This window comes from Varroa destructor, unplaced genomic scaffold (genome assembly GCF_002443255.2).
Source record: "Varroa destructor unplaced genomic scaffold, Vdes_3.0 BEIS01000004.1, whole genome shotgun sequence".
Classification (NCBI taxonomy): Eukaryota; Metazoa; Arthropoda; class Arachnida; order Mesostigmata; family Varroidae; genus Varroa; species Varroa destructor.
In genome coordinates this window covers 18304626-18325225 of record NW_019211457.1, presented here as the reverse complement: position 1 = coordinate 18325225, position 20600 = coordinate 18304626, and the positions used below count along the sequence as shown (strand labels likewise).

The 20600-nt window shown below is 41.0% G+C and overlaps 1 protein-coding gene across 1 annotated transcript; it reads left to right on the top strand.

The window, feature by feature from the left end:
- The first annotated feature begins 6862 nt into the window (after positions 1 to 6862).
- Positions 6863 to 15414, top strand: LOC111249228 (crustacean hyperglycemic hormone-like). The gene is made up of 4 exons (XM_022802805.2): positions 6863 to 7699; positions 8016 to 8224; positions 9032 to 12195; positions 15245 to 15414. The coding sequence occupies exons 1-3, from the start codon at positions 7697 to 7699 to the stop codon at positions 9144 to 9146; spliced, it is 327 nt and encodes a 108-aa protein (XP_022658540.2). The 5' UTR covers positions 6863 to 7696; the 3' UTR covers positions 9147 to 12195; positions 15245 to 15414.
- Positions 15415 to 20600: the final 5186 nt, after the last annotated feature.

The following is a 20600-nucleotide window of genomic DNA, read 5'->3' as shown; positions in this document are numbered from 1 at the left end:
GAGGGAGAGGGGTTGTCGAAACCCGAGGCGATTCTCAACCAGTTCATTGTCTGTGGCGCTTTAATTTGGACTGAGGAGACTACCGCACAAGGCCTAGGTCTTTCGATGCTAGAAAAGCCCTATAAAGGACGTGTCTGTATTACGAATATGAAGAAGGGCAACAACAAGGGCCGTATGATTGGCATTGAAAAACAGCCCGAGATGTTAGCTGCATTGGGCTAAGACATGGTGCACCTAATGTAGTCCGTGACCATGTGCAAGCCGTATCACATCGTCTTTTGGGGGCATCACATATTCAACAGAGAGGACATTTTGACCCGGGCACTCGTTAAGCGTTGCACTAGGTTGATTGTTGAAAACACTCAATGGAAAGTATATCCAAACAGTGGCACCTGGGTGCTTCTTTACTGAGTCAGGCCTTATGGCCAACACTGCGACTATATATGAAACGTTCGTAGCAGAAAGCAGAATCAGCGTATGCTGGAGTGGGCTACAACGTCGGTCGTGTAATCAATAGTGGACGCAGTCACAGTGGTGGCAACAGAGCTACCGCTTTTTAAACTACTACGACTATAAGAGAGCTGTTCAGCCAGTAATCGCCAAGCAAACTGTGGTGCGGCAGAAGATATGTTCCATTCTACGGGTGTTCTCCCCCACGGACCAGTGCCCCCCTCCCCCGCGGTGCGGTTCCTCAGCCCTTGACTACAGGAGATATTCTGACGTCTGCCGGCTGTAGAATCGGGTTTAAATTATACCCCAACCCGCTCAGCACAATAGCATGTTGAGTTTTTTTTTTAGTATTAACTAAAGAATACAATACCAACCTAACAGAATAATGACGGCATTGATATCGTTAGCAGACGAACAGTTCATCGTCGTCTCAAAACAATAACCAGCATTTTGATGCATGTTGCATGCGTGTGCACGCATCACAGCTGAGTGCGGCGAAGAAAACTCCTTAAAGCCAATCAAGCAATTTGAATGTACTTGAGGATATGTATCCTTTCGGCCAAGCATAGATATTGACAATATTTATCGTTAAGGAGAGGAGCACAACAGCTGTGAATGGAACGCTTCAACAGGACGAACAGCCACGTGATACTATGACAGTGAAGCAATCCAGATCAAGCAGATTCGGATCCTTCAAAGCATAATTGGTCTTTTTGACTTTAAATGGAAAATGGCCAAGGCTTTTCCTTGTAATGGAACCGTACAACACGCTTCAGCTTCGTGACACGATTCTATCGCCGTGACTGCGAGCTAACTGAATTATGTAGGGATCGGCTATAACTTACAATCCGTTCCCGTGATGGTGCAATGATAAGTGTATGTCTACTAAACTTAAAAACACTTGCTGAGATCGTCTGGGTCAAAAAATGGGCGTAGAGACACTTCGTTTCGAGCTAGAAGAAGCCGCCAGCCGTCTGATGCAATGCTTAGCTAAAGCATAAAAATTTCTACATTTTTTGCCAGCCTTAAATATTAAAAGTGCAGCTACGTCTGTCGGAGCAATAGTAATTCCAGCCAAGCACCATAAGTCGAGCAAATGCAAAAATCTTAGAACTGAATTTATAATGTGACCTAGCTCGTTTGAAATATTATGGATAGAATGAGACGGATGGAGCAAGTATCCAAAAATTGATCAGTATACTTGAAAAAGGCCCTTATTGGAACAGTTGGGGAGATGGGTCTTGCAAACGCAAAAAAACAATGGCACACCTGTTCTTCAACGTATCAAAACCATGAATAACGTATATTGCTTGCCTATCGAAAGTTCTTAAAAAAATCAGCAAGATTTGAGGGAATTCGACGGACGGGGTTCGAAGCCTTTTGCAGCCTGGAAATTCCGATTTCCCGACCGCGCTCTAAGCTCAGTAATAAGCGCAATTTATTTGCGATTTGAAGATTTGCGACGAAAATGAACAGGGAAGTTCTGTTATTTAAAGGACACCTGTGTTTTAACTCAATTTCAAGACTTTCAACAGGAGCAGGTCCGGTAAAAGAGACTCGTTTGGCTTTTTCGCAGATCTGAAAGGCAAAACTGGTGAACTGAATCCTGAATTCAAATCTGTGACCTAGGAGTTCAAATTCCAGCTGCTGGAATTGCGGCGTGTGTACGTCAGTTTTGTTTTTGCAAAAAAATACAATAATGCAAGTACGCATAATGCTTCAATATGATTCTGATATTTAATTCTTCGTACAAGTTATATAGCCATGCGGAAATCAACGTGGAAAAATCGGTAACCCAAGCACTCGGTTTACTGACGAACGAAAGCGCGGAGCGTCTGAAGTACTGATGCCCCGCTATAATGCGTCATCGCCGATTGAGTATCTAGTTAGCGCAGCTTACCAGCCCTATACTGACGGTGCCTTCACAGGATAGCTTTGTTACTCGGAATAACGGAACTGTAGACAGTGATCTTCGGTGGACAAATAATGTTTGCTGTTCTAAGTCATCATGTGAAGCCGTACCGAAGTGGTTTTAGACCTTTATGACGATCCCATAACTGAGCCAGTCTCGGCATTAAGCTAGTGAATTTGTCGGCAAAGTACTTGTGAGCGCTTCAAGCAGCTTCCATTGCCGCCGTTTATTCTACTTCTCATCACTTATAATTGAAAAAGGTTCACCGACTCACTGCTTGTTTTCTCGAAAAAAACCTCTCCCGCTCTGTAACAATCAGCACATACATCGGCCCCATGGGCTTTCGTTGCTGCGGCCGGTGGCACATAATAAAAAGTGCACTTCGAGAAATATTATCATCTATCTCTTCCATCTTCTGCATGCATGCATGCATGCATGGCTTAATTATCAGTTTTGGATTCTTCCACTTACTGAGGTACAAAATCGGCCTCTTCACACTATGGGCAATGGGTAGGTAGCAGGTCTTTTCATGGAGGCAGCCCTCAATGAACTCGTAGTTCAAGCACATCGCACTTTCCCGGTGGTCACAGGGAGGTTTTTAGTTATTCAGCAGAATACATTTGGGGGCGCCCATCGCGAGGCTGACCTGAGACTCCTCTTAGGTGTAGCAATGATAGTCGCCGATACACGAACCATATTCACATGGTGCCACACTTTTCAACGACTATTTATTATCGAATATTAAAAGAGCAAAAAAATAGATTTTCTGAGGAATGAATATCCTTGAAATCTAACGCTTCACGGCAGAAGCCCAACAATGGCACGCAGAATCCTTATTTTTCAAGCGTAAGGAGAAAGAGTTTTATAAACAAAGGATTAATTCGTTGTCTGATCTATAGCAGAAGCGCACATCGTTTTGGCGGTATAAACTGTATGCTATACGCGCCCGTTGTGCCATACGAAAAATGACTGAAAGTACTCCACGATATAACATTATCGATAGTGTTAAATAAAATAGAGCGGCGTCAGTAACAATACTAGTTTGAGAACGCAGGATTTCATAGGCCGAAATATTGATATATCAAGACTTGTATGTTCATTAATCATTTGATTTCTCTGCATTGAGACTAATTGCAGCAGGGCACTTGATTGATAAATTCTTAAATATCATTGTATCATCTCGATCGGCAATAAGCCAACTTAATTGTATCCTTATCGTAAGGGGGACATAAGCATAAGGCTCAGAAGCTATAGATATTAGTAACACCTGTTGTGACCAGGTTTAACTAGACTACCCAGTCTAGTTTAGGACAGTTCTAAAGTCCTAAACATTGGGTCCTGGGTTGCTGTTAAGGATCAGTTTAAGGGAAGTGCGCTCGAATGCGATAAATGCCGAATCGTGCCTAGTTTTTAAGAGCTAGACGACAGTAATGAAAATTTATTTATCTGACATGGGGAACTAACATTGTTTTAATTTATATTGCTGCGAGGGGATCGATTCGGGAGCTTTGACAATAACCGTAGTCAGGTCGTCATTGTTTTGGCAACCACATCTTTCTTTGTCACAAAAATTCAACTATGGAAAACGTGGTGAACTTTGCTGGCTTTTCAGCGGACCTTAGCATAAGAGCTATGTTCTGCACTCATAACAGTTTGCATCAGTTAATGAACAACTGCACATTTTGTAAGCACGTCGGACAGTGTACAAGGGACAAGGTTTATATATCAACGATAAGCTGGCCCATGTGGTTTTCACTATAATCTACTAAACCTTGAATCAATACGATCTTGCACTTAATATAAAATCTATTTTGACGTCATGGTAGAGACGGTAGTAATCACAGCGCATAAACCTAACGCAAAAAGACATCCACAACCAGCATCTATGACAGGGTTCCTTACGATCTTGACTGCCACTCATCATGCGTATCGTGACTGTGCCGGATCGCTAGATGAGATACTTCATTACTACTAAGTGTTTATAGACGTAGAATTTAAAAAGTAGGCTACCAAGGCCGGCACATTTCGAGGTGAACGTTTCACACTAGAAAGAATGCTGCACTTATCTGCCTATAATTGCTAATGGATCAGAATACGTTGCGAAAAGGCCACACGTTATCAATCCACGCATCTTAATCAAAGCCTATACTTTTTTCTGCCCACACATCCATTAACGCAAACGACCACACACTCTCGAGTCGCCTAAAGAGATCTTGGTGCTCGAAAACGGCTATGCCTAGCTACGTATCGGGGGTAGTCAAGGATGAGATTATCACTAAGAACACTGTTGTTGGGTAGTCAAAAGAAGACGGTTCTTCTAGCTACATGGCATCAGAGTCACATATCTGAGCTAATGAGTCGATATCGTTGAGAGATGAGGGGGCAGTCGTGGACGTGGCGTAACGTCTTTATTCTGACTTCAAATACAGCGCCTTGAAAACGAATGAAATATTTGAAGTTTCGAAGTGAACTATGCTCTTCATAGTGGTGGATCAATTGCGGCGGGGGAAGTTGATGAAGTTCTTGTGACAGCTGAACAAAGTTGATACCGAAGTAATCGTGACACCGTCAAGCGACAATTTTAGATTGTTTAGACAAAGCTGGCTACAAAAAGAAGCTTGACATCTAAGTGCCACACGGACTGATGCAAGACAATTCACTCGATCGAATTTCCGACCGCAAAGCTACAAAAATACAGCGAAACTGGGCCATTTGTCACTCAAGTGATTTATCGCAAGTTATTACAAACGGATTACATATAACAATGCGCGAAAAGCTCGATAATCTGTTACAAAACTTGGACTGACGCCAAGAATCGCGTATTATCACTAGCTGCTGCTGCTTCTGGCACTGGTTCGAAGCTTTGCTATCAACAACTGTAGAGTACAATAGGCCGTCAAAATAAATCGGCCGGAACTAGTAGATAAAGATGATGACGACAACGTCGTCTTTCACCATTACCTTCACATAACCACGTACATCTTAAGCTACCCGGCAGCAGAAACCGGACAATTTTAATGCGTATGCCGTCTAGCCCGGATTTCACCCATCAGATTATTACATATTTCGGTCTTTCAATTCGGTGTCGGACGGAAGGATGCAAGCATCACTCTTTACAACCATTTTCCTCGGGAACGACACTTTGTAGTGATGATATTTTGTCTTATCAAAAATATGGACGAAGATCATCGATCGAAACGGCGCATATTTGGCATGAAAACGTTTATCTCAATTTCGGCTCAAAAACCATATCTATCGGTCGGTCTAGCAAACAGACGTATATATGTGACATGGAGGCGAGATCTGCAAGTTCGAGTGAGGGTTGAGATCCGACCTTTTGCTGCATCTGATATTATATATTTAATAGGCATCTTTTTAGATCTGTGAATAGATGCATTCAATGTTTGAGCCACGGTTTGAAAACGATTTAAGAACGTTCTCGTGTCCTCCACTAAACGCCTATAGACGCATTGGCTTCGAGAACGGTTTCCCTCAATGGCTGCGTCCTTCAGGCGGCTGAATTGAACTCGTTACGTGGTCAGCCACGCGTCTAACTTAAGACAGTCGGAAGGAGTACGTCTTACACCCCCGACAGGAATCGCCGATGCCCACTGCGAAGTCTCGAAGTGATGAGGTGAAGATGGGACTGTGCTCATCATGCCAACTTCACGACACACCCCGCACATGGCAGTTGTACAATATAATTCCTCTCTAAATATAGCCGCGTATATTTATAGCCGCATCTCTTTCTACGTATGCACCGGTATTAGTGTCTATTACAGTTTTGCTGTTGGAAGGAAGGGAACGTAACCTAAAATTGAGTACCGACACCGTGTCGCCGGTTTTTAGTGAGACGCGATAATAAAACGACGAGACGAAAATTAATTATCAACTGTTGAGAAGCATAACTGCAAAAATAGTGACCTCGTAAGCTTCCAACAACATAAACAGGTAGCATGTTGTTATCGGCGAGAAGCGTTCTTATTATTGAACATATTAAATATATATATATACGCACGTTGCCAATAGAATATAACGAGCCCCCACGAGCGCTTATAAAGGCGGAGTCAATTTTTATCGACAAAAATTAAACATGTCATATATTACTTGTCGCCTTGCGTAAGCCTGGAAACTATGGCCTATAACGCCCTGCCTCTATCGTAAGTACGCTTACTAAGTGATTGTCAAAATCTCAGCCGAATTCACCGACTTAAACCCTTTCGTAAATAGGCCTTCTAGATCATTCTGAGAATTGGACACATTTCGTAGCAAATATTAGTTTGTCTTATCAGTAGGAAATATATCTTTAGCAATTTATACAATTACTAGAAAACAGTCGGCAACAATGGCGGAATAGGCCAAATATAGTAATATAATATGGCAAAAAAAAACTTAGAACAGCTCGACTCCGGTGAAAACGTATCGTTTTTTTTTTGCCCAGATGCATAAATTACACAGGCAAATAGGACAATATGCCTGTTTTTCTTTTCATAGAATTCGAATGGTTTACGTAACATCGGCACTTCGTTTTGTTGCTATCTCAGATGATTGAGGACGGTAGGTGACGTTTCTTATTTCTGCAGCAACTTCACATCGTAGCGTGCCTTCAAAGGTTGTACATAGACTGTTAATGACCTTCGTTGTCTGTCGTTTGTGCCACACCTTTGGCAAACAGCTCGTCGTCGAGTCGAATCGACTTCTATGGGCATAAACCTGGCTTGTCGGCAGCATAGCCTATCGTCGCCATATCAGTCTAACGTCAACAACCAGATCTGATACATTAAAGCCGACGGATCTGAAAGCGATATGATTCTCTGACGCCACTGACCCTCTTGACCGGGAAGAGTCTAATTTAGGATAAAGTGCGTGGATAAGACCCAGAAGACATGAGAATGTTCAGTCGTGCGTATGTCAAATGTGTTTTGTGATCGCGGCCACGATCACTGCTGGAGGTTGCTAAGTGAAAATTGACCGAACTGGCAGGAGGGGCATGATGTGCCACACTATTACACAGGGCGGGGCAAACCACAGCGGGAAAAGATGTAAACCTAGAAATGATAGGAATAAGGCTTATTGCCAGGGAAAAACTAGTTTTTCGGCTAATACGTTAAAGCAGGTCTGCTTTCTGTAAGTGTAAACTTCAAAGTGCTCTAGACGTTATAGATAACGTTTGGCCAAGTAACCAAAAAAGGCGAGCTTTTCTAGTAGAATTTAAAAGTCGCTACTATTCATCAAGTGGCTAGTCATGAGGTCGCAATAAGTGATGCGTCCTCAGACTATAAAATGAATGCTTCAACTTAAGTTGAGCTCAGATTGTGCTCAACACTAGAAAAAATGGTAAGTTAAAGCGGTTTTGATGCACGTGAATGTTTGTGGAGTCGGCTGGAAGTGAAGTGAAAATCTTAAACCTAAAATCCTATCCATAAACAATGCATTGTGCTACTTGGAAGTACTGAGGATACTTCATAGGTGTCTGTATAAAGTGATCCTGTGTCTTTGTAACAAAACGATACGCGTACAAATTAAAGAAACTTCATGTGCTAATTTTTTACTATTAACGATAAGCCATAGTAGATGCTTTTCTTTCTATATGTGTACACACACAAACACATAGATAAGCTTATTTCATCATGTTGTTCTATATACGATGCAGAAATTTCAGCTCGTATCAATGCTTTGTGCATCGTTCCTGATTGGCTTAACGATAAGTCAAGGCGCTCAAGCACGACTTCTACACAAACGCTCGTTCCTCCAAATGGGCTGTAAAGGTGAATTTGTCCCATCCTTCTTCGCACGTCTGGATCGTGTTTGTGAGGAATGCTTCCAGATGTACCGCAAACCATTTATTTTCGACTCATGCCGGTAAGAAATTTTGCTGTCAGATACCCGTCTTGGAAAACTAACGATTATGCTAATATTCTGATATCTTGCTACATAACCTTGTACAGTTGGGTTGTATGTATCATTTTGTTAGGCGTAGGTCTGTCTAGGTCGTCTTAGTCTACAAGAATCAGTGCTACTACTGAATATTTACACATTAACTTCTAACTTAATTCGAAATAAGCGAGGAAAGTTTTATACAGTTAAAACTCTATAGCAGAATATGCAACGGTATCCTTTTCTCATCAAAACTGTGCGTCTATTTACCGGTGACAGCTGATAATAAAAGTCTATTGCGAACACGATTTATGCCCGTTAACCAATAGTCCTATGAATATATGATCCCAAGGGAAATTTACCTGCTTCTGAATGTTGAAGTAGTTCGGATAAGGTGATTTATCAGTGAGGGATTCTTACGGCACGTCTCTCTGGATCATTAAATCACACAGTAGGCGTTTGTGCTTATTAACGGATATGTATGCAGAAGTTTTATGACTGGATCGCCGTCAAATAGCTGGTCGTAGTAGTATGAACCAGTTTCTCGCTTTCGGTGCACTCATCATTCTATCTATTATGCTCTCCGGTTAAACGCAGTTGAAGATCGAAGAAGTCGAATTTGCGTTGCCGTTCTATGCCGTTCTATGGAACCGTTGAAGTGGATAGGAGGTCCTAAATGTACATGTTCAGCTACGTATTTCCAATGCTGGATTTATAAGCATTGATGAATTAACTTATTGGCAGGTAAAATAGTGTTAAAAAGCGTGTTGCTGTTGTTACTGTCTGTTACAGATCGGATTGTTACCGGAATGAGACATTTTTGTTGTGCACTGAAGCCCTAATGCTCCACAAGGAAAAGGATATGCTTGAAAGTATGGTAAATCAACTCTACGGACCTATCCCTTAAATCAGCAGGAGACCAACTGCGTCACAACCGCTACGAGTCTTCAGCTAAACAAATCGGTTACAGCAAACCAAGAGAATATTAACTGGACAAAATTTCTTTTAGCATTTAATACGAAAAAAAACCGTAACTTGAACGCTTCACTCAAATAAATTCACCATCTAGAAAATAGAAATAATACCTACGTTTACCTTTAAATGAAATTTAGGAAAAAACTAGGTTGGGTTGAAGCAAAGGCAACGCTGTTTATTTATGCACTTCTGCGAAGAAGTGGTTTTATTAAAGTTAGCTTAACATTTGATGGTAAGATTCGCATCTCTTGGAAAGAGGCACGAGAGCGTCGTTTACCAATCCCGACTATGACAACTTTAAAAAACGACCCGCCGAGCATGACGACTAAAGCTGTTCGTATCGTAAATCACAACTGTCAGTTTCTTCAAGAATACATTTATCGATGTTACGCTTATGCCTGTCAGGCCACTTATGATACATTTTAACTGTGACTATCATCCATTGGTAAGAATTCAGTGTTGATGGAATGTTTTATCTTTAAAGGACCAACTAATCAGAGGAAATAAAAATAAACAAATATACTATTTGCTGTTTTGTAAAGTAGGATATTAGAAGAACAACAGAAGTGTTTAATTTTTGGTTGCCTTTTTATCAAATATATACATTTACGCGAATGCCCCTCTTTGCCGGGCCTTAGACCCAACCAAACGAGTATCCATATCTGTGAGCGTGTGGAGAATTTACAAACTAATCAAAAAGCGCGTGACGTTAACTTTAAAAACGAATGGTATATAAAAATGCTGGTTTCTATGTTCAACTTCTACGACAGAATAAAAGCAATATAAAAGCAACGTATGTGCTTGACAGATCAGCTGCACATATGCTCGTGCGGAAGTTACTTTTTGCCTTTTAGGACACACATAAATCGAAAAAAAGAACTTTATATATATAAAATTTTCTTTAATGTAACTTTTGTTCGATCTCTTTTAATCCGTACCGAATATCACCTAGATATGAATACCTTTATTATAGCATTATAATAAAGGAGTTGATTGAAGGAGGAAGTTACTTGTAATAATCTTCTGGGGCGCATTAAAGGCTAAAATATTTACCTTTGGGGGCAAATCCCGAATTGGTTTTGATTCGGGATGCGCTTTAATGTCGTACACGAGTCTGGGTTGCTTAATTTGTATTTATTCTTTCTTGGCACAAATATAGGGTCAATCTGCTAGCAGTAGCTCGTAAAAAATGCGTGAGTTATACGAGAAGCTAGTCTTTAGTTTCAACCCCCCGCCAATATCCAATGGCGCTACTAAGTATAGATAGACTATAGAATATTTATTCTCTCGGCGTTTCGCGTCATAACGTGCCCGGTGGTGGTTGTAAGAGGGAAACTCAAAAAGAAACGCGTATTTGGCTTTTTCATCTTTAGCTTTAGCATAGCAGCACCTTAACAGTATATTCAGCTCCAAAATTGCTTCTCTTTAAAGGGTGCTTCGAGCTTAATGAACTCTGTAACGGTTTCATAATGGAGCTTTTAGATTTCGCTTAAGCGAGAAATTTAGGCACTGTATAAATCGAACGTTCGACACGTTTTGGAAGCGTGTAATTAACTTACGTAGTCAAAATACTCTGCAAGGACTCAATAATTTTCTAATTTTCAGTCCATCTTGTTTTCGCCGCATCTACGTTGATTCGTTTTGTCTCTCGTACACAGACAGCCACTGGATTCACTTTGTTCCCTATCATGCCTAACAAAGGTATTTCGAATTCTGACTTCTGCAGTCAGAATGGGTTTGGCCGAGTTTGCGAGAGAGCTTCAACAAGCGGACGCTTGACGGGAGCGTTTCCGAGAATATGCCAACAGTAAGAAGGACTTTTATGTCTTTCTCTTCGAGTTATAATGAGCAAACGATGCAGCTACCACGTCAAGGGTAATGGTGATTGAGTAAAAGAAAAAAATTTTCACAATTTAGACATCCATGAATGAGAATTTCCTGTAGCTCCTTGTAAGTCCTTTCGACCATGTTAGCAGAAGACTTAGACTGACGTACTTAACTGCTTTACAACAGAGAAATGACAGATATATTATCAGTCAAATGTGCATACTGTATCAGATGAATGTCTCCCATGAATGTCTGAATGATGCTTTGGTTTAGCAAAAGGATATTACGACATAATAGCGCAGAAGGCTTAAATTTGTCCTAAGATGAGAGATTAATTTTGGAGTTCCTTTTGTTGTTCAGTAATAGGTGTACGTTTGATAATGCGTATCGGACTCAGAATATCCATAACAATAAACACACTCATTTAAAAAATCGTGTTACAAAGACGCGTTACGGAACGATATAGAATATATATGATTGATCAATTCGACATGGCTTAAAGGGCGCAAAATTCCATCTTGGAAATAGTTTTAATATATCTGAATATAGTTTTAAACCAATATCAAATTAATGTGCTATACATTTATGTCGACTACGTAAGCCTAACGATCAGATTGCGCTGTTACCTGTTCGGTGTTACAAAATAAATTGGTTTGATGCGATTCAAACCCTATGTGTGTACTTTAGTCTATTTGTATGGTATTAGGTGGTGTTGCCACAGCGAAGTGGCGGCGACAACGAGGAAGGATCACCACTGAGCTGCTAAGGACCGATGGCGTCTACCGAAACAGAATAGCCAGAACGAGGTCTAAAAACTGCGGCTGGAATCAGGCCAGCAGGAAGACAAAGGATATTTGGGATTTCACGAAAGCGCCAAAAGCCAGAAAATGTATGGTGACTACCGACAGAAAATCCCCGCTGTTCGTACGATGGATTGCCGCGCATAGACGAGCAAGCATAGGTAAAACCTTCGTCGCTACGGGCACCAGCAAAGCCAAGGTCGGTGTCATTGAGTTAAATGAGCGGTATTCTGTACACACGTACGCCCAACTAGCCCTGTTGTCCAATTACAATAGACGAGCCGAAATCTTCTGTCGCAGATTGCTGCTAAGAATGCTGAGGCTCGTAACGGCGACAGAGAGATAACTTACGTCGTAAGTGATCTTTTATGTAGTTATAATGTTAATGGCAATAATAATATGACCTATCAACGCTGATAATGCGGTCAGCCGGATGATCATATTGGATAGATACTGTGCTCTGAAACGCTCCGTATTATCATGTGGATAACTAATGAAAGACAACGCTTCTAAATGACAGGAATCTTAGATTCGTACTGAGCGAACGCGTCGGTAGCTAGCGTTATTACCTATTAGTATTTATCTCAATGGAAATTGTGTTGCATTATGCGGTCCGTCAGCTGGTCACAGCGCATATATATTGAATAAGTAGTATATTTACATACCAAATAAATCAAGTCCGGTTGGCATTAGTTGTACCAAGTGCTACACTAAATTCTAAAAAGAAACCTAACACAGCCGGACTTTTTATCTCCGAACACAATCAAATCCCAAGACTCCACAAGGTTAACCATTAAAGAGGATTCGAAAACTGAGAGCAGACGACATAAAAATTCAGAAAGTGTTAGGGATAGTTTCTACAAACAGAATTACATCAATGAGGCCATAGGGAGGTTTTAGGTGTGTTAGGAAAGAAAATGAAAAACCTAAGGTAAACCACCAACCTAATTCAGCTTCGATAAATATATCTATCTCGTTTTCCGCCTAACCATAGATGGCGTTGCATTCAGTGCCGTTTCGGCTTTCAACAGTATCTTATTGCTGCAATAGAGATGAACTCCATTTGGCTCTGAGAGCCAATTCTTGGCTTGAACCTAAATGAATAAATAAATGTTTCAAGTTTGTGCTGCCCTAGCCAACATTGCTTCAGACGAACAGCTTACAGCATAAAACGATGTGCGTTGCACTCGATTTCTAGCTTGGCCCACTTCACATGTCCCTATGTTTGGCTGGCAAAAACTTCATCCCTGGACACGGTATTTTGTCATCCCATAAGTTTATGGTAGTACTTGAAGACGAAGCCGTAAGAGCGTAGAGTCTAAAAATGAAGCACTTTGCGGAAAGCGACCGTCAATATCCGAAGCAATGCTTAATGCCGGTGGTGAACGTAACGTAAAATTTGGAACGTGTGTCTATTTCGCTTGTAGATGTACATGTAAATGCTAATTGGTCTTCACTTATTTAAAACTATGTCCGATTCAAGGCAGATCGAGGAAGCTCATGGCATTCAATAACGGACAGATCCAGTGACAGGCGCAAGCCTTATTTTATATCAGGGCGTGCCTGCCGACGCACAGGGTCTCGAACATATCTATTCGTAGTAATTACTACATATAGAATAACATCCAAATGGTGTGCCGACCGTTTTTCATACGCGTTTATAGCCTCTACAATGTTTCAACGATTAAATCGTTGCTCTAGATGCCGCAACCATGGAGCGGATAGGATACCTAATTTTTAAGCATAGCGCCGAGCGCTTAATGCCTACGTGTCGCCTGCAGCCGGCCATTTTCTCAAATTGTTTTCCTCATTTATGTTAATAACACATCATGCAACGTATGCCCCATGTAATTATGCCATCAGAGAGACATAAGAAATATGCTTTCTATTCGTGGCCAGTAGTATTGGTGTCTGACAGACCGAGCAAACTAACGGCCTCGACTTCTTTTTACAAGCATATTTGAGCTACTCTTTATTTTCCTACTTGGACTTTTTTTTGTCCTCGTTATCTTAGGCTACGCAATAGACGGATCCCTCGACATCTGTCGAGTTGGTTTTACGTATATCGCTCAACCGACCGTCAGGAACCCCGCTTCGCAATCTCCAATTCTAAGCAATCCGTTGTGTAGGACGAACTATAAAACTGTTTCCTTAAGTCACAGGCATAGTCGTCGACCATGCTAACGGCACTTAGTCGCCGGAACTATCTGGGCCTACATGTTGAATTTGAGGACGAAACACAAATTTGTACTAATTCAGGGAAGTATTTCAAGTTTCGTAGTAATACATGTATTGTCAAATCCGCAAATCGTAATTTACTTGCGCAGAATCCGATGAATTAGCTGTCCGATAACTTTGTAGTAAGTTACGAGTCGAATGCTGGGCTTGCCCGCCATGAAAGTTATTCTTGTATTTGCAAATTGTGCTGCATAACGAAAACAAGAATATTATTTATTTCGACAATAGCAATATTTGGCTTGAGGAGTTTCAGCAAAAGTGTAAAACCTAACTAGTAAATATAAATCTTGAACTTTTGCCATATAATTTAAAGTACTTGGCTTACTTAATTGTCCTAGCTTAACATCGTTATCTCGTAAGTTTTCGTAACGCTTCGTTCTAACGAAAGCGAATTCCAGCGACAGCTTTGTGGAATAAAATACTGATCTTCGTTTCGTTTGGTCTCGTATTCCGCTTCCTTCAAATTACGGTGGGCGGCTTCGACGGCCCTGAAAGATCAGAAGCGAAGTGTTGTGCGTGATCCCGATCACGTCGACATCCGATTCGCAGATCGGACTCCTGACTGATTCGTCCACTGTCTCCCGTTAGTTTTCAAAGCGCAAGCCACTTGCCGAAGCGAATAGTTGCTAACCGTATCGTTGGTACAGCAATATACGAGACAATATATATTCCGACAAAGGACGAAGCTGTCGACATATTTTCAATACTATTTACAAAAACCAGTCGCTGTTTGATCAAATGCGGTCCGCTAATTACCTAAAATGCCATTATACTTGGCTACGCTCAGCGAAATGATCTGAAACAACGACACTAGGTAACGATAGATCTTCTCAAGGGGCATATACGGTTTGTTCGCTTAAATCGAAGACATCTCACCCTATTCATTGACCGTCGCATTCATTCGTGTAATAATGCAATAGACTTTATTTGCTGTATAAGCAGAAATTAAAGCAATATTTATATTTGTTTACGGCTAATATATAATTAGGTTCATGTTAATAGTTAAGGGTGCCAATGAGGCAAGTTATGACGTTGGTAACTTAGTAACATTGGATGGGGTCGAGCCATCTTTACCATTTCAAACGTTTTTGTAAGTTAAGTTCATTTACAACAAGTCCAAACCGAACGCTGTTAATAATGTTGCATATGTCTTGGATGCTTACAGAATATAGCATAGTACAATACAGGACGGAGCTTCCTTTTTGTCAGACATCATAGCTAGCCGCCTCCGTAGGAATCCGTGTTTTTCACTAAATACCATATTTCCTCAAGCGGAAAGTGTTGTGTCAGTTTTGAAGCTATCAATGAGGTAACGATCTCAAAATAAGATTCCTCCTACTATTACTATTGTACACATATTTCAGAGTAGCAGGATCTTCATGCCTTTCATTATTGATTGGAGGAAGTCCTAAGATGAAGGATTTCCAGCCTTTGGGGTGTTCTCTTCTTGTATCATCTTTGTCATCAGACGTGGTAACATTTGAATCAATTATTAATTACATTAAAATGCTTCTATTGCAGCCAGTTTTGTCATTCACTTAGCGCCGAAACCCACACTTCATAGATGATATCCTGTGCTTTTCATGAAGATAGGAGAACTCGCGGTTGCCTGTGACCTCCTGGGTGTTTCTTGAAGGTAAGTTGCTTTACGTTGTGCACCGCGTTGTTCTGTCTTAGTCTTTATTTATAGGTAGAGCTATCTCTACGTTGCTGCTGTGATGAAGCGTAGAAACACCCAGGTGATCTAGGTTCGAATCCGGGCGTAGATGCCCTTCAAGTTCAACAGGTCCTTACAGTAACACCAAAAAGCAGCGATAGCTAAGGCAATAGTTATTTGAAGAGAACATCATTCTCCTACGTAATGAGGCCTCTTTACACATTCTAAACAAATTGCTTTTGGTTCTCCGCATTTGCGGGGAAGCCAAAGTTCATGATGTATCTTTAGTCCTTCGTAATGCGGATATATATATGCCACATATGTTCTATAGATTTATTGCTCGAATACCTTGCTGCGAGTGGTCACGGTCGTTGTATTCGTATTTTTCCGTCGTGGTGATGATCATAGAGGGGTACAAAGCTCCGTTCCGATACAAAACTGCTCATTGAGCTACCTTACCATATGGGGGTACTTCATGTACGATAATATTTACTATTTCTGCAGACTCAAAGGGAAAATCAGTTAAACAGCTCCCACCCATTGAATTTCTGAATGAGGGTTTTGAAGTCCAAAATTGCAGTATTGGAGTGTCTCCATTAAGTTTCCTCCTCTCTCCCCCTGGGTCTATATGACATGTGACATTATCTATAGGAACTGTATTCCACAGCGACACGTATCTCGTACGCGTCTTTCACAGTGGTGGTCACGACTGAGTGTGGTTTTTGAAACACCCTCCGGAATATACTGTGCTTTCATATCGTCAGCATATTGCTAGCTCTGTAGCCCATACCCAACCATATAAAAAAATTCGGATCGACCCACTCAAATAGAAATATTTTCTTCATCGTTAAATGAGTCCTAAGTTCATCGACAGCTTATGTTTGTACAACTGTATTCTATTCGTATATCGAAGAGGAGAACTCATATCGGTGCCCGCTTATTAACGCTGCTCCGTTTCGTCGGATCGTTATAGATATGACAATCCCTCAGATACCCTTTATACTCAACGCTTTAACCAAATTACGCATATTTGTTTTTTTCATAAAATGCTTGTCGGGTACACTGACGTTGAAGCAGTAGTAAAAGTAAGCGCTTTCGCTTCTCAGCTCGATGGCTCTGGCGGTGATATGGCAGTCACGCAAATCCCGTCACCGATACTGCCTTATACTTTTCTTTAATGTATCCAATCTAAAACGATCAATACATGTTCCTTCGCACGTGGCGGTTGATGGTGGCTGCTATGTATGCTTATTTTCATAGATGTGAGCTTACTCGCAGATACCTTTAGTCCACTTCAGTGCTTATCTTTCGATGTACAGCATTATACATCCCCTGTGATAGAACGGCCGCTTTTCGGACCTTTTTGATGGAACAAGGTTAAACACCTGATCGAGCTTTTACTTACTCTACGTAGTGCTCACGTTCATTATGCGCGAATGGTCAGAATTTGGGTCAGAGTGATGGGAGTAGAGAGTTTTTCTGATTACCTGGGTCCGAAAAGAATGAAATTCGCAGAGTACTGTGGATTCGCCTGCGATGTGGACAGCACACTGTGTACATGTGCGTATGAATGTATCTTGTTATTGATTGACTAGAACTATCAAAGGCAAATGGTACGACTCGGGCCGCAGTTAGTCTCCATATTTTCTTCAATCGGCAATCGTACAACAGGCGTCGATGTTCACATGGTCGTCACTACTTTATTGAGCCTAAGGTCGGGGGTGGGTGACAACAGAAACTTTCTAAGTTCCTTGTTGAACCAGAGTATCGTAGGACATATTTAAGTAGCATACACACAGAATGTGTACGGATATCTGACCTTACACATGAATAGTTCACGCAGTTACTAAAATAACATAAATCTAGACGTACGAATCACCTTCACGTCTCCGAGCAGACTAATAGTAGAAATGAAAGCGCTGTACGATGAACATAAATTAGTGTGCTTTTGTCATTGAAGAAGGGCAAAACCAGACTTTCCTCATGATTCTCATAGCTACAAACCTACTTCCCTTGCCGCTAATTTACTTTTTGTGTTATCTTGTTGTGTTTTTGATATTTTTAGTATTTGATAAGGCCTTCGATAGATTAACACTTACGCTAACGAGCATAAGTACCTTGCCTTTGACCTATTTACCACGAATAGGTTGAATCGATGTTGAAGTTAAAAAGGTTCTCGTTGACTTTACAATATCCAACAGCGCACTAGTATTTAGATCAATTTTCAGGGAACACAGTGTACCTCACGTATTTTTCCTTCTTGTCTGCACACAGTTGATCCTTTTTATTGAGTAGGCACTGCGTCTATAGGAATTTTCAGATATTACCTACAAACACATTTGCTATTCGACAACGTAGTGCTATATAGGTAACTGTCTCACCAAAGTCATAGGTTTTTATCTGTTAATTAAGTTTTGCAAGCCCAAGCTTTAACGGTCCCATTGTTCACGATAACCTATTTGTAATAACAGCTCCTTGGGATTAATTTGGATTACAACTTCCTTCATTGACTGTTTATCCACAGAACGTTAAACAGCCACGAAATGCCTTCGTAACCCGTCACTTTTCCGGATGGGAACCGTGCCCTTGGATATGCTTTGAACGTACCTGCTGCACGTTGGCATGTTTCTTATGTATCACGTTTGCCGATCTGCGTAGTTAGGCGAAATCCGTTTGTACGTAGACGTATAGCGTTCGTGGGAATGATATCACATGATCGACGCAGCGATATATGCTCAGAAAGAGGCGTACCAATTAGCTCGTACTCCCTGTGTCGTAGTGGATAGGTAAATGTCTGTTGCTAGTAATTTGAATAAGCATTTAACAGATCCTTTTCGGAGAACGTACCTAAGATTCAAATACATTCATACAATACCTTGAGACAACAAGTCACTTTGATGATCTCGCCCTAATCGTAAGGTTAACTATTAGCTGACCTAACTGTTGCTTTACTTTTACGACAAATGACGCCTGCTAGGAGAACCCCGTGGACTGTCTGCTGCCATTATTCTGATCACGATATTCGTTAAAGACCTAAAGGCCAAAGACTACCAAACAAGCTTACCCCAGAATTTTTAGCTCTAGCTTAGTCAGTTTAGCTTAGTACAGCCTTATGCTATCTACATAAGTAAGGTTACAGGAGTCATTAAGGAAGCTGCCTACAGGATCGTCATCGATGGAACGAGTTACCATTATTACATAACAGAGTACACTGATTTGTGTCCGCACAAGACTTTGCCGACTGGGGCTGCTCACCCGGACACTTCACAAATCTCTGAAGTTTCCACTCTAAATCTTAGCTATCGATCTCCTTTGAGCCTAAGTAACAGTCTACTTTCGCTGATCTCCCATAGGACTGGTCTGTTTGAGGCTGATAGCTGTTGCACTTTAGCAAAATCCTACAACCAAAGCCATATGCTTTGTTTTCTTTTTTAAAACTTTAAATACTCAATTTTTGTCACACATTCAAACGCGTGCCGTGAATGAGAGAGTCAAAGTTTATCCGTGTAAACACGGGAAATGTTTCCATCGATATTGCTGCTCTTATTATAATGAAAACAGAGCCATGTAATTTCCTGCAATAAATTAACTATAAAAAGAATATCTGTTATCCTTTCGTGACGTCGCCAGTAGTTTACGTAGAACATGGACAAACACATATAAAATACTTTCGCTAAAATTATTCGTGCTGCTAATTATGCTCAGTAGTATTGGTGATAGGTAACCATAGCTCTATTGCTGACTGTGACTATCGATCGCGTTTCATTCGCTCTCGTCATGTCCTATTTCAGTAATCGTAGTAACAACGAAAAAAAGAAAGTCATCATAAGGCGTACGTACCCATCCAGCGTCCACACGCTATTCCATCAGCGACGTTGTCACTTGACGTTGCTGCCTGATTCTGTTTGCAAAGCGGCCGAGGCTACGATCGTCGTCTCTTTCGAGGTAACTCTCCCCAAGTTGTTCTGAAGTACCGGAAGACGTGTCACGCTGAGCTAAGCACCAGCAGCAGCGTCTAAAAAGGGCCGCCGATGGGAAAAACTCTTCCTCTCAAAATGGTGAGCAAGTCTGCGATTGTTAAAGACTGCCAACGACCATCAACGAAAACAATGACGATCCCCTCGACAATAACGAAAATTAAACAAGCAATTGAATAGTGTTAAGCGCAGTTGCTCTTGTTACTAAAAAGCTAAATGGGTGGTTTACTTCGGTCGGCGCGGTAGCTCTGAATGACATAATTGAGCTACAACGCCATTGCTTCGGTGGTCGATAGCAATAGAACATTTTGGCAGGTAACGCTCGTATTACTCGAGGGTCATGGTTTTCAAAATTACAGAAGCGTACTTTTGGGATGTAGTATCAAGTACTGGAAGAAATATTGAAATAGAGATAAGAGAAGGTATAGGCGAAAATTATTAGTCTTACAGTGTCTTTTTCTCTGTTTCGAAGTGGCTTTTCGGGTCAGTATCATTAAAACGGTTTTAAGGACTACAGGTTTGACAGATAAATTTAAGAATAGGTTTGGTAAAGCATATGCTATGCCCACACTTTTTTTTTTGCTAAGCATTAAACATCAATCAGGCAGTAACAAAGTATTTTTGATACCATGATGCTTTACCCCCATTTCCATGTACACGGTAATATCTATAGTAGTAGTTACTTCAGTCAATGAATCAGCTCAAAGCCCTAATAGGAGGGACTGAATTAATTTCATTTATATACCATTTGGTACACGAGAGTAGTAAATAAACATATTGGACACAATTTTCGTGACTTTCGAGGACGCCACGCTGCACTTGCACATTTGAGCAGACGGCCTGGCTTTTGTCCTGGATGATTAAAGTAGCAGAATGCCATAATATAT